Consider the following 15271-nt stretch of genomic DNA (forward strand, 5'->3'; position numbering starts at 1 on the left):
GGAAGAACCTATGTTTCACATTCCCTACAGTGTCATTTTCTTGTGTTTTCATAGGTGGGAGCTCTTCCCAAAATTCTATTGTCAGGTTGGAGTTAACATGGAGAATTAGATTCTTCGGTTCAACTTTATAAATACAAGCCCATCGCTGTCTGATATCGGAGGGCAGCTCAGACACCCACAGGTCATGCCAGACAAAAGACAGTAACATACAAAACAAATGTTTAAAGTTTATTTTACATATTTATACATAAAACCTTTGAATGTGACCTTTCCTTTTAATCCAGTTGAATAATACGCACATCTAAAAATGGAAGTCAGATAATCAACATTCACAAAATGTTGACAAGTGACTGAATTATACAAGATACAGAAAGCTACAATTTTACGATGAGGCAGGCGTGTAGTTGTTGACTTGTTTAGCACCGTCAATAACATTTGTGTCTGAGAACTACAGTGAAGAAAAGGTAGTTATAGGTAAAATACTGATCAAATTAAACGATTTGCAAATGAAAAAAATAAATACAATTTGTAACTATTCTCTGTCTCTTTATCCACAGTCTGTAATGGCATAAGTACTGTACATATATAGATTCTTAATAAAATGCCGGGTATTAAGTGGCACGAGTAAAAAGTTAAAATAAATTAGGAAGCAGAGGCCAAATCACTGGACATAAAGCTTCGGACATCAAAGACTAACACTGATTTTTCTTGTGTATCATCTTGAGCATCAGCATTTTGACAACCACAAAAGCAAAATAAAAGTTTAGCTTGTTCCTAAGGTTCAATGGCTTTTTGCTTTATTTTGTTGGCATTTTCTCTGCCATGTGCTTCTGCTGACTTTCAGCATGTCTGTGGAAAAGGAGGAAAAAAAAGAGAAAAGTGTTAATTTCACGAACAAGATCTGTTAATTCACACTTAAAGGGGGATACCGGGGATTTTTTTTCTTATTGGCTATCAACTTATCGGCAGGTAGTTGCTAGCTACCTGCCGATTCTGCCTGGCAATGATCTCTGCCAGCTCAGACGGTGATTCTCATGCTTCCAGTGACCCCACGTCACCAAAGCAGCACCTTCTCTTCTGTTCTGCTCTGATAATAAGGCGTCACTACTGAAGTCCTGCTGATCGACAGCAGGCTCCCTGCAGTGAGGCCGTGGGTAGCTGGCTGTCAATCTGTGCAATGCAAATCAGTGCCAAGGGTGAAATATTCGGCTCCCAGCACCTGCTTCGCAATGATATTTGCAGCGTTATTTAGCGCTGCTGTTCTATGCCGCTCAGGAATTGAGCAGAACTGTGAATTTAGCATTTCTAACCAGAATCCCTACTAACCAGAATCCCTCAATGTCTGTCTGCTATTTCATCCTTCTTCTCCACTAGATTTCTAAAACTTAACATGGACAAAACAGAATTCATCATCTTTCCCCCATCTCACACGACCTCCCCAATGAACCTATCCATTACAGTAAACGGCTGCCCGATCTCCCCAGTCCCACAAGCCCGCTGTCTTGGGGTAATCCTTGACACTGATCTCTCCTTTAAACCACATATCCAAGCCCTTTCCACTTCCTGCCGCCTCCAACTCAAAAATATTTCACGGATCCGCACATTCCTAAACCAAGAATCTGCAAAGACCCTAGTCCATGCCCTCATCATCTCCCGCCTTGACTACTGTAACCTCCTGCTCTGTGGCCTCCCCTCTAACACTCTTGCACCCCTCCAATCTATTCTAAACTCTGCTGCCCGACTAATCCACCTGTCCCCCCGCTATTCCCCGGCCTCTCCCCTCTGTCAATCCCTGCACTGGCTCCCCATCACCCAGAGACTCCAGTACAAAAGCCTAACCATGACATACAAAGCCATCCACAACCTGTCTCCTCCATACATCTGTGACCTCGTCTCCCGGTACTTTCCTGCACGCAACCTCCGATCCTCACAAGATCTCCTTCTCTACTCCCCTATTATCTCCTCTTCCCACAATCGCATACAAGATTTCTCTCGTGCATCCCCCCTACTCTGGAATTCTCTACCACAACATATCAGACTCTCGTCTACCATCGAAACCTTCAAAAAGAACCTGAAGACCCACCTCTTCCGACAAGCCTACAACCTGCAGTAACCACCGATTGACCAAACCGCTGCACGGCCAGCTCTACCCTCACCTACTGTATCCTCACCCATCCCTTGTAGATTGTGAGCCCTCGCGGGCAGGGTCCTCTCTCCTCCTGTACCAGTTGTCACTTGTATTGTTCAAGATTATTGTACTTGTTTTTATTATGTATACCCCTCCTCACATGTAAAGCGCCATGGAATAAATGGCGCTATAATAATAAATAATAATAATAATAATAATTTCTCTGAGTGGAGAACTAAACCCAAACAGTATCTAACAAATAAAGCGGAGTATTGGCAAAGATATTCAACAATGCATGTAAATTAGCTGTACATAGGCCTCACAAATTTAGAATGTTCCTTTTAAATGGATTTATGAAAAAAAGTCCCCCACCCACCCACCGACATGTTTTACTTGGGCTAAATGGGGCACTGGTAGCTGCAGCCCTAATATTTTCCCTAGTCCTCTCCAACCCTAAGACCACGTGAACACATTCAGTATTTGGTCAGTATTTTACATCAGTATTTATAAGCCAAAACCAGGAGCGGAACAATCAGAGGAAAAATAATAAAATAAAAAAAAAAAAATAATAATTTAATAAAAATTAGTTATTAAAAAAAATATAGATAGAGATATGGAAAGGAAAAACTGATTTTTTTAAAAACACATTTAACAAAAAACCCACAGGTTGTTTTCAAATGACACATGGCCTTTAAGCAAGAATAAAAAAAACAGTTACAGACTTTACAACACAATTACATTTTGGGCACAGTCAGACGGCTGCATAACACTGACAACGATCACATGGCATTGCTCAGACTTGCCGGCGGCTCTCTTGACCTGACCGTGACAGCGGCATAGAAATACGTGTGGTCACGCTCGGGTGAGCTGAGCCGCTGACCAGTCCGTGCACTGCGATGTGATGGTCGTCTGTGTTATATGGAAGTCTGATTGATTTACAGCATGATGTTCTTTGGCGTTTCCTCTGAAAATACTTTGACGTAAATCACAAGAAAAACAAGCAGTGAGTCAGAAAAAACATGTACCGTATGTATCATCATAATCATGTGGTGTGAAATATTGATGTTACTTTCTGCCTAAACAAGCAAATAGCACAATTCACCTACAAAATATATAAAACGAATGACAATATACCGTATATACTCGAGTATAAGCCGACCCGAGTATAAGCCGACCCCCCTAATTTTGCCACAAAAAACTGGGAAAACTTATTGACTCGAGTATAAGCCTAGGGTGGAAATGCAGCATTTACCGGTGAATTTCAAAAATAAAAATAGATCATTATTTCCCCATAGCTGTGCCCCATATAGTGCTCTGCACCGTTCATTTTGCCCCATATCTGTGCCCCATACTGTGCTCTGCACCGTTCATTTTGTCCCATAGCTGTGCCATATAGTGCTCTGCACCGTTCATTGTGCCCCATATACAGTGCTCTGCACCGTTCATTGTGCCCCATAGCTGTGCCCATATACGGTGCTCTGCACCGTTCATTGTGCCCCAGAGCTGTGCCCATATACGGTGCTCTGCACCGTTCATTGTGCCCCAGAGCTGTGCCCATATACGGTGCTCTGCACCGTTCATTGTGCCCCATAGCTGTGCCTATATACGGTGCTCTGCACCGTTCATTGTGCCCCATAGCTGTGCCCATATACGGTGCTCTGCACCGTTCATTGTGCCCCATAGCTGTGCCCATATACGGTGCTCTGCACCGTTCATTGTGCCCCATAGCTGTGCCCATATACGGTGCTCTGCACCGTTCATTGTGCCCCATAGCTGTGCCCATATACGGTGCTCTGCACCGTTCATTGTGCCCCATAGCTGTGCCCATATACGGTGCTCTGCACCGTTCATTGTGCCCCAGAGCTGTGCCCATATACGGTGCTCTGCACCGTTCATTGTGCCCCATAGCTGTGCCCATATACGGTGCTGTGCACCGTTCATTGTGCCCCAGAGCTGTGCCCATATACGGTGCTCTGCCCCATAGCTGTGCCCATATACGGTGCTCTGCACCGTTCATTGTGCCCCAGAGCTGTGCCCATATACGGTGCTCTGCACCGTTCATTGTGCCCCATAGCTGTGCCCATATACGGTGCTCTGCACCGTTCATTGTGCCCCATAGCTGTGCCCATATACGGTGCTCTGCACCGTTCATTGTGCCCCAGAGCTGTGCCCATATACGGTGCTCTGCACCGTTTATTGTGCCCCATAGCTGTGCCCATATACGGTGCTCTGCACCGTTCATTGTGCCCCATAGATGCTCCACATAAATCTCTGCCGCCGCTGCTGCTGCTGCAATAAAAAAAAAAAAACACATACTCACCTCCCTTGATTGCAGCTCCCAGCGTCTCGTTCCGGCGCCTCCATCTTCCCGGCGTCTCTGCTCTGACTGATCAGGCAGAGGGCGCCGCGCACACTATATGCGTCATCGCGCCCTCTGACCTGAACAGTCAGAGCGCAGACGCCGGGAAGATGGAGGCGCCGGCCGGGAAGATGGAGCGACGCCCGGCGGCTGGAACGCGGACAGGTGAATATGCTACACTTACCTAGTCCTGGCGATCCTCGCGCTGTCCCTCTGCCTGGTCTTCGGTGCCGCAGCTTCTTTCTCTATCAGCGGTCACCGGCACCGCTGATTAGAGGAATGAATAGGCGGCTCCGCCCCTATGGGAGGTGGAGCCGCCTATTCATTTTTTTAATGAGCGGTCCCACGTGACTGCTGAAGAGGGGAAGAAGCTGCAGCACAGAAGACCGTGGGACGGCAGGGACAGCGCGAGGATCGCTGGGACTAGGTAAGTATACCTCAGCGCCCTCACCCCCTCACCCGCCGACCCTGCCACCCACCTTGACTCGAGTATAAGCCGAGAGTGGCACTTTCAGCCCAAAAATTTGGGCTGAAAATCTCGGCTTATACTCGAGTATATACGGTACATCATTTTATCCCGAGAAACTGTATTGTAAATACAAGCGATGGTACAATTTCCCTTGGGATCACTAAAGTGTATTCTATCGTATCGTAAAAGGTAGTACATAAATAAAGCCAGTAGATGTCAGCATCTTACAGGTTTTGTTTCCTTCTCTATAAAGTCTCCCTTTAAAAAGGAAAACTTAGCTGCGTCAGGAATCTCTCCTTGTTCTACAACTGCATCCTGTTCTTTAGGTGTCGTCGTCGTTGTGTCCCTGACCTCTGCGTTTTTATTATGTGTCTTTGTTGTGTCCCTGACCTCTGCGTTTTTATTATGTGTCTTCGTTGTGTCCCTAACCTCTGCGTTTTTATTAAGTGTCTTTACTGTGTCCCTAACCTCTGCATTTTTATTATGTGTCTTCGATGTGTCCCTGACCTCTGCGTTTTTATTATGTGTCTTTGTTGTGTCCCTGACCTCTGCGTTTTTATTATGTGTCTTCGTTGTGTCCCTGACCTCTGCGTTTTTATCATGTGTCTTCGATGTGTCCCTGACCTCTGCGTTTTTATTATGTGTCTTTGTTGTGTCCCTGACCTCTGCGTTTTTATTATGTGTCTTCGTTGTGTCCCTGACCTCTGCGTTTTTATTATGTGTCTTCGTTGTGTCCCTGACCTCTGCGTTTTTATTATGTGTCTTCGTTGTGTCCCTGACCTCTGCGTTTTTATTATGTGTCTTCGTTGTGTCCCTGACCTCTGCGTTTTTATTATGTGTCTTCGTTGTGTCCCTGACCTCTGCGTTTTTATTATGTGTCTTCGTTGTGTCCCTAACCTCAGCGTTTTTATGTGTCTTCGTTGTGTCCCTGACCTCTGCGTTTTTATCATGTGTCTTCGATGTGTCCCTGACCTCTGCGTTTTTATCATGTGTCTTCGATGTGTCCCTGACCTGCTTTCACCCTGGGATCCAGAACTAAAGTTACAGTACTTTTACCAGCTAGAACATCATTTTGTCATTGAGTTGGTCAGCATTTAGAGAATTGCATAGTCCCTACTCTTCTCTGCTCTCTAGGGTAAGGTTAAGTTTTACATTCAATCACATGATCTATTTTGCCTTGAGTTAAAATAAAAAAAGAACAAAAAATGAATTTATGACCACAAATTCACAGTCTATTCACAAATATTCACATTGCACTGAGAAATAAGCCTAGATGAATCCCGTTTTCACCATGTGTGGTCCTGTTTCCTATCCAAATGCCCCACATATGACCCAAAGTAACCAACCGTCACAATTTACTGACGGCGCAGCCCTTTGTAGAAGTGCCAGGTATGCTAAGGTTAAATGTTAGCTCTGCAGGCTTAGATTAGTATACCTGGCTAGCTCTCCATATAAACAGGCTAGGTGTTCATCTAATTCAGAACCAAAAACTGCTGTTCCATCCTGCATGTCCACATGTATATTTTTTCTCTCTGAACCCTGCTTATACAGGTACTATACAGATGATCAGGTTTTTAAATACATCAGATAGGGATTATATACATTAGATAGGACTGCTCTATTATGGGTATACCTTGGTGATTGGTGGAGCAGCTTAACATACATTTTTTGCAAAAAAACGAATTAACTAAATACCCTGTATTTTTTTCATTTTTTGACTAGCACTTTTTACAACAGAGAATTTTTGACCTCTCTGTGCGTTTTTGTGTCTTCAAGTTCATCAGATTCAGTCTGCTGGGGAGGCAGAGCAGACTGGATGTGTTTTGAAGTTGAAGAGAGAACAAGCAAGAATTTCTTTGAGAAAAATTGGCACAGGCCATGGGCACCACACTGCAAGTATCAGTGGTTGCCATGGATGACAGCAGTTTTGTTTGACCAGTTTGGGGCTAGCTCAGCCATGCATGAGTAGCCAGGGCATATACGCTTTAGTTAGTGCCTGACAAAGCTAGGCACTTATGTTTATGATTTTGTTGTGTTGGTGCTGTGCAACCTATGGAAGGCAATAAAAACTGCATGTGTTTGGACCAAAACTGCATTGCCTGTGTGAACACTACCTAAGGCCTAATGCCTACCAGAGAAAGTGAAGCCCTACGCCTTTCATACATTTCTTAGTATGAGACCATGTATGAAATATTCCTCGTACCTTGTCAAGTCTTCAATATCTACAAGCATTGCATCTTGTTCCATGTGCAATTCATCACGGATAAGGAGAAGCTGGACTAATTCTTCATTCAAGCCTGAAAGAATAGCGCTCATATTTTATATGTTGTACACAGATTGATCAATGCACAATTATTAAGACATATTACAAATGGCTTAAAGGGGTTGCCTGGCCTTCGGGTATAAGTCTGCAGCCATTGTAGGTGACTGCAGAGTTAATGAATTCTACGCGCTGTGAGAATTCTCTGGCGCCAGGAGCGGGCAGTCATGTAATTGTAAGTATGCGATTTGCACACTTTCAGCCACATTCTGACTAGTCGTGTCCGGCCTCATTCAATACACTTGCACTGAGTGAGTTCTCACACGTCTAGTCGGCATGTAACCGCATGTATGCAAATTGCATACTTGCAGTCACGTGCCAGCACTGGAGAATCTTTTCAGAGTGGGTGCGTTCAATGCAAGGATTCACTAGTCGGCAGTGGCTACCTTATGTGAGTTACAAAATGACCAGGTGACATAAAATAAGAGCAAAACTATGCTAATAACCGGCTGCTCTTGGACTGCAGTGCTCTCCCTTCTTCCGCTTGTCTGAGGGACGTAGTAGTGCTGCAGCTCAATAGCGGCCGCTGATTGGCTGCAGTGCTCACGTGACAAAACAACGCCACATGAGTCCTGTCAGACCCGGTGTGGACATAACTGGAATGGACACTTGTGGGGGACATGATTATATGTATACTGTATATTATCTTACAAGGGGAAGGTCTTCATTTTAAAAAAAGGATATCCAACGTAGTGGGCAACCCCCATATGTCATAAAACTGGTATTACTGAAATAACACTTTAAAAAAAGGCACCATTGGGAACCCTAATCTGGTCTGTCTCCACACTGACAATATCTAGCAGGGCCTCACCAGTGTTCCACAACAAAATAAGAAATATGTTGATGATTTGATATTTTTCTCCTAGGCATAACATAACATCAGCACAAAAGGAGATAAATCCGAGATTGATACAGCCACATAAAGGTCTCCACAGCTGCACTTCACAACTAGCCGGGGACAGGGGACACCTCACAGTTTCAGCTTAGATATGACCCCAAATACTTACTTTCAATCTGAGAGTGAAGATCATTCACAATGACCTGTAACTGGCCAATCGTCATATCCCTCAGGTCAGTGGGCTTCAAGCTTCTCTTCATCAGGCATTCACTAATGTGCGGCATGTGTGGCAACTACAGGGGACAAATGGTCAGTGAGAGTAGCACAACATTCATCCAGCAGGTGGCAGCACATGCACACTGTGTAGTAGCAAGGTGCCACTAATGTACTGAGCCAGGACCACAGAACAGACACATTTATTCTTACATGGCTACAATGACAATATCATGCTTAACCCTTTCAGGACCAGGCCTAATCTGGCCGTAATGTCCACACACCATTTGACATTTTTTCACCATTGCATTCTAGGAGGTGGAATGAATAAAAAACTAAGTCTGGATTATTAACTTTTTTTTCAACAGCGTTTACCATCCAGTGTAATTGACATGCTATTTCTTTCTGCAGGTTGATTTGATTTTGACAATATCAAATGTATTTAATTTATTATTTTATTTTTCCTACTTTTGACTAAGTTCTGGGGGAACTTATTGTAGGACTAAGCAGTAAGTTTCCCCATATTTGCATAGATTTGACTTTTAGATCACTTTTTTCCATTTATTTGGTAGTGATGCTCAGTGCAGTCTGGCAATGTCTGTTTGCATTCATTGTGCAAGATAAAGACGCATTCAGTTGTATAGTATGAGTCAATATGATTACAATGATATCCAAAATATCTTAAAAAGAAAATCTTTCTGAAAGTCCTAATTGTTTTATTTCCTAACACAGAGTCGTATGAAGGCTTTTTATTTTGTGTAACAATCTGTAGTTGTAATTGGTATCATTGGAATCCATATGATTTTTTTATCATTTTTTTTTTCATTTTATGCCAGATGTGATTAACAAAAGGCAATTCTGGAGTCGTTTTTTTTTCTATTTTGTGGTGTCCCCAATGTGGGAAAATATAATTTTATAGTTTTAGTGTACTGGTAAGTATGGGTTTGGTGAAACCAGATATGTTTCTTGTTTTTGGACATTTCTTTTAGATTAAACTATTTTTTAATTGTAAAAATTGGATTTTTTTTACATTTTATTAAACACAACATTTTTTTCCACAATATTTATTAGTCCTATAAAGATACGTCAGCATGTAATACTTAGCCTGGCTACCTATATAATGCATTGCAATTAGTGTTATCCTGAAAGGAAGCCTAATAGATCATGCTTCTGGCTTTCAACTACGACAGACTCAGAGGCCAGTGTTAGGTCTCCGGTTGTCATGGCATTCATTGGCTCCCGGGGTCACGTCGCGTGAAGCTGACAGAGTGACAGAGGGAGCGATCTCCCTATATCAAACTACTTACATGCCATTATTGTCATTATTGACCGTGGCATGTAAGGGGTTAATGAAGCCACTGTAAGGGTATGTGCACACGTTCAGGATTTCTTGCACAAATTTCCTGAGCAAAACCGGACATTTTCTGCAAGAAATCCGTATATGTATTTTCGCGCATTTTTTTCCGGAGCTTCCCAATGCATTAAATAGCGGGAAAAACGCAAAAAATCCGCAAAATTGATGAACATGCTGCGTTTTTTTACGACAAAGCATTTTTTTTCACGGAAAAAACGCATCATATGTTCAAAAATTGCAGAATGCATTCTAAATGATAGGATGCATAATGTATGCGTTTTTATAGCGAAAAAACGCCAAAAACGCGAAAAATCCGCAACGTGTGCACACAGCCATAGGTGTTGACAGATCTCATTCCCACCTGTGGTAGCAGCAGGGAATTAGCACTGTTAGACAGAGAGAGTCCTGAGATTATGATTCTGTAGTGAAAATATATTCTATTAGTATGTGAAAAGGCAGTGCAGTGATGGGAACTATGTAAAAGCGGGTTATCCAGTTCTTTAAATGGAATATCTGAAAAAAATGTGCCTGCCTGTTATGCCTGGCAACAGTCTTTGCAGACACTGAGCGGTCGCAGACCGCTCCGGGTGGTGATTCTGCTGCTTTTCCTGACATTACGTCGATGGAGCGGCGTTTTCTTTTCCCAGCTACTATATCATCAGGGCGTGACTTCCAATGTTATACTGCAGGGTGCTGACTGTCAATCAGCATGACGTTGGCAGGCCTGCCCTGTCAACAGAGTAGAAAAAGAAGCCACCTCTCTCTGGATGTGACGTCAGCAGAAGCAGCTGAATCGCCTGCAGGAGCGGTCTGTGACAGCTCTGTGCCAGCGAAGAACAGTGTCAGGCACAACAGGCAAGCAGGTAGCAACTACCTGCCTGTTATTGCTTAGGCACATTATATTTTTACAGATTCTCAGATATACCCTTAAATACTGTCAAATTCTTACGCTACATTTACATGGGAATATTTCTATTACCAGCACTTCTTTAACCCTTGAACATAATCTGATATGACCGGTATAGGGGTAGAATATTATTATTATTTATTTTTAAAGCATCACTGATTCCATGATGTTGTACATGTGAATAATCATTTTTACTATCATTGAAAGCAAAAGAGAGTATACAGATATTACAGCTCAGGATCACAGCTGATTCTGTGGGGTAAAACATTTCCCTGCCCGTTTAAAAACATATTTTAACTCTTCTTCAAAAATCAGCTGTGATCCAGTGCTGTAATGTCTGTATACTCTATTTTTCTCTTCCCCTGTGTGGGAGCTGTGGTATGATCAGACCATGTTCCTGTACAGTCAGACACGGCCATTACACAGTACACAGCAGGGGAACACTTATAAGATTATCTCAGCACAGGAACATTTTTACCACATCCAATTGTGGAACCTATTATTACTCCAAGATGTGCTAATTTAAATGTACCATGTTTGTGGGAAAATCCCTTTAACTAAAAAGAAGTTACCTTAGCCATCATCTTCGAAAATGCAAAATGTATTGGAGGTCCATCAAAAAAAAACCTTAATATGGCGTCACATAATGGATCTCCTATAAATTTAGTATTTTATGAAGATTGCTTGGCCGTTACATCAGGACAGTGGTCGATAAATGCTGTCTAATGCACTTGTACACCTTAGTGCAGACAGCACAAGAAAGGTATGTAACGTCTTATGTCACTGTACGGACTCTCTCACTTACAAGATCTGCAACAGGAGATTTTTTCCGATTCTGTTTCTCCACCTCCACCTGCATCTTGGCCATGGGTTTCACCATAGCCAATGCCATCTTGGCTTCAGCCTGCAGCTTTTTCTGTCGGGAGATAAAATCCATGTCTTCAAAGGATTCGGACTCCTCCTCAGTAGTGTCTCTGTCTGAGTATGAAGAACTCTGCTTGCTCTACATAACAAAGTTACAAAGACAGTTCACAAATAAAACATTAATGATGAATTGATGCCTTTTCTGAGTAATAGGTCAGCATAAGTAAGTTCAGTGTGGTCCTTATGGTAATTGGTTATTACCTAAAAAGTTCATAGGTCTCAGTGGTGCCTGTATTAGTATGATGACCCACTTAAGGGAAGATAGAGAGGACAGCAGTGGCACGTCTCTGGGTACTTAAATGGGTTGTCTGTGTAAAATAAGAAGTTTCCCAGAGGCATGGTGCTGTAAAACAGCAAACTACGCGATACCCACAGCATCCACCTGGATCCAGCACAGTTAGTCCCATGGTCTACACTGAAGGAGAAAGAGGAGACCTAACTGTTCCACCAGTAGGTGGACCCCTGTGGCCTGTGATTGTCTGCAGCGGGCAGATTACTTGCACAGCTAATGCCAGTGGCAGGGCCATGGAGGTCCAGCTGCTGATGGAATTGTGATGTCTCCTCTTCTTAGTAGAGACCAAAAAATGGCCTGCACCGAATCCACGTGAGCACTGATAAGAATCTCTTACTCCCAAGTTTCTGGAGAAATGTTCTTTTTGCTGTACAAAGTGGTTTCTGCTACAAAACATAGGTATTATTCTGCTGGTTTACTACATTTGGCTACATTTTCTACTGGATAGAGAACAGAAGTATAGTAATACCAGTAGCAATCACAAGAGGGAGCATGAAACTACAGTTCTAGTAAAATGACTGGGTGTAAAGCCATGTGCAGTATGATGCTCTCAGTAATTAAACGTACCATTGGGGACAACGGGGTATCCAGGCTTGTTTCAGTTTTGCTGTCATCAGCATCGCTGTCCTTGTCACTTCCGCTGTCATTTACAAAACAGATTTGCAAATTCATCCCACTTTGGAGCCTGAAGAATGAAGATAGGAGACATTTATATCTTATTAGCATCAATGACACCTCTCATCAGCTGAATGGCAAGAAAATAATATAACTTGGTAACATTCAGTTATTTTTATAGCACCAACATAGACACAATATATTCATCATCAGTCAGTACTGCTACCATGTCATATACAGTACACGACCATAATATAGACTTGGAACGAAAAGTTTTGAGACTAACACAAATTTTGGTTCCCACAAAGTTCCCAATTTTAGTTTTTATAGTGGCAATTAATTCTAGATTGTTATGAAGAAAGAGCAGATGGATTGCAAATAATTTCTAAGCCATTCTTTTCTTGGAATATTAACTAGGACAAGGCAGCTGACATCACTCTGTCATGTTGATTGAATTAAAAGTTGTCTGGTACTGGAAATCTTTGTCTTCTGTTAACCATGGTTACCGCCACTTGTATCCATTACTACTTTGCATCACAAAGGGCTTTACAGGCAAGGTCATTGCTGATTGTAAAATTGCCCCTAAATCAGCTATTAGCCATCAGCTCATTAGTAAATTCAAAGAGAGAAGTTCAATAAATATGAAGATTGCTTTAGGATACAAAAGAAAGTTCAGCAAGTGCTGGCACCATTTCCTAAGGAAGCTTCAGCCACGAGATCAGCTCCACACCATCACATAGCTTGCTCTGGAATGGCAGCGGGCAGGGGTCGGCTCATGTACACACAGTGAGGTGAAGGTTTTTGGAGGCTGAACTGGTGTCAAGAAGATCAGCAAAGAAGGCACTTCCAAGAAAAACATCAAGGACAGACTGAAATTCAGCAGGAATTGAGTGCTACCATGAGTCCTGTCATGGCAGCAGTAAAGCATCCTGACATCATTCATGTGTAGTGTAGGGGTTGCTTTTCATCCAAGAGAGGGGGCTCACTCATAATGTCGCCCTAGAAAATTTCCCTGAATAAAGAACAGTCCCTAAATATCTTCGAAGAGCAACTTCCCCCAACGATCCAGGAGCAATTTGGTGATGATCAATGTCTTTTCCAGCATGATGGAGACTATGTCACAAAGTTGAAGTGATAATTAAGTGGCTCAGTGAACAAACATTGAGATCAGAGGAGTTTCCTAGCCAGGGAGCCAAAATTTCAATCACATTGAGAACATGTCTCGAAAAGTGGGAGGACAAAAAACAAAACACAGAAATTGTAATAAACTCCAAGCATCGATTACACAAGAATGGACTGTAATCAGTCAGGATCTGGCCCAGAAACAAATATCTAGCAATTCAGAGGAAATTGCAGAAGTCTTGAAAAAAGGGTCAACACTGAAAATATTGGGTTTTTGCATAAACTTGATATACAAGTGCATCTCACAAATTAGAATATTATCAAAAAGTTATTTTATTTCAGTTCAACGCAAAAAGTAAATCTCATATAATATATATAGTCATTACAAACAGAGTGATCTATTTCAAGTGTTTATTTCTGTTAATGTTGATGATTATGGCTTACAGCCAATGAAAACCCAAAGGTCATTATCTCAGTAAATTATATTAACAAAAAACACTTCAGAAGCAGTTAAAAAGGTCCCTTAGTCTGTTTCAGAAGGCTCCACAATCATGGGGAAGACTGCTAACTTGACAGATGTCCATAAGGCAGTCACTGACATACTCCACAAGGAGGGCAAGCTACAAAAGGTCATTGCTACAGAAGCTGGCTGTTCACAGAGTGCTGTATCCAAGCATATTAATGGAAAATTGAGTGGAAGGAAAAAGTGTAGTAGAAAAAGGTGCACAAGCAACCGAGATAACCACAGCCTTGAAAGGATTGTTAAGAAAAGGCCATTCAAAAATTTGGGAGGATTCACAAAGAGTGGACTGCTGCTGGAGTCATTGTTTCAAGAGCCACCACACACAGACGTATCCAGGACATGGGCTACAAGTGTCGCATTCCTTGTGTCAAGCCACTCATGACTAATAAACAACACCAGAGGCGTCTTATCTGGGCCAAGGAGAAAAAGAACTGGATTGTTGCTCAGTGGTCCAAGGTGTTGTTTTCAGATGAAAGTAAATTTTGTATTTCATTTAGAAATCAAGGTCCCAGAGTCTGGAGGACGAGTGGAGAGGCCAAAATCCAAGCTGCAGTGTGAAGCTTCCACAATCAGTGAAGGTTTGGGGAACCATGTCATCTGCTGGTGTGGGTCCACTGTGTTTTATCCAGACTAAACTCAGAGCAGCCGTCTACCAGGAAATTTTAGATCACTTCATGCTTCCCTCTGCCGACAAGCTTTTTGGAGATGGAAATTTCTTTCTCCAGCAGGACATGACACCTGTCCACATTGCCAAAAGTACAAATACCTGGTTTAAAAACAACAGTATCACTGTGCTTGATTGGCCAGCAAACTCGCCTGACCTTGACCCCACAGAGAATCTATGGAGTATTGTCAAGACGAAGATGAAAGATACCAGATCCAACGATGCAGACGAGCTGAAGGCTGCTATCAAAGCAACCTGGGCTTCCATAACACCTCAGCAGTGCCACAGGCTGATCGCCTCCATGCCATTCCGCACTGATACAGTAATTGATGCAAAAGGAGCACCGACCAAGTATTGAGTACATTTACTGAAAATACACTTCAGTAGGCTAACGTTTTGGATTTTTCAATCATTTTTCAAGCTGCTGTTATGAAGTATTCAAATTTACTGAGATAATGACTTTTGGATTTTCATTGGTTGTAAGCCATAATCATCAACATTAACAGAAATAAACACTTGAAATAGATCACTGTTTGTAATGGT

At 42.5% G+C, this 15271-nt stretch overlaps 1 protein-coding gene across 7 annotated transcripts in view; it reads right to left on the reverse strand.

Moving 5' to 3' along the window:
- Nucleotides 1–215: 215 nt before the first annotated feature.
- SCHIP1 (schwannomin interacting protein 1) overlaps nt 216–15271 on the reverse strand; it is a 770942-nt gene continuing 755886 nt past the window's right edge. For all 7 annotated transcript variants that reach the window (XM_069727421.1, XM_069727420.1, XM_069727423.1 and 4 more), the window contains 5 exons: nt 12372–12489; nt 11394–11591; nt 8284–8407; nt 7160–7253; nt 216–849 (listed from right to left, as the gene is read on the reverse strand). In XM_069727421.1, the coding sequence (XP_069583522.1) occupies nt 798–849; nt 7160–7253; nt 8284–8407; nt 11394–11591; nt 12372–12489 (586 nt within the window). In that variant the 3' untranslated portion in view covers nt 216–797. The remainder of the gene's footprint in view (nt 850–7159; nt 7254–8283; nt 8408–11393; nt 11592–12371; nt 12490–15271) is intronic.

Source organism: Ranitomeya imitator, chromosome 5, assembly GCF_032444005.1.
Source record: "Ranitomeya imitator isolate aRanImi1 chromosome 5, aRanImi1.pri, whole genome shotgun sequence".
NCBI classification, from domain to species: Eukaryota; Metazoa; Chordata; class Amphibia; order Anura; family Dendrobatidae; genus Ranitomeya; species Ranitomeya imitator.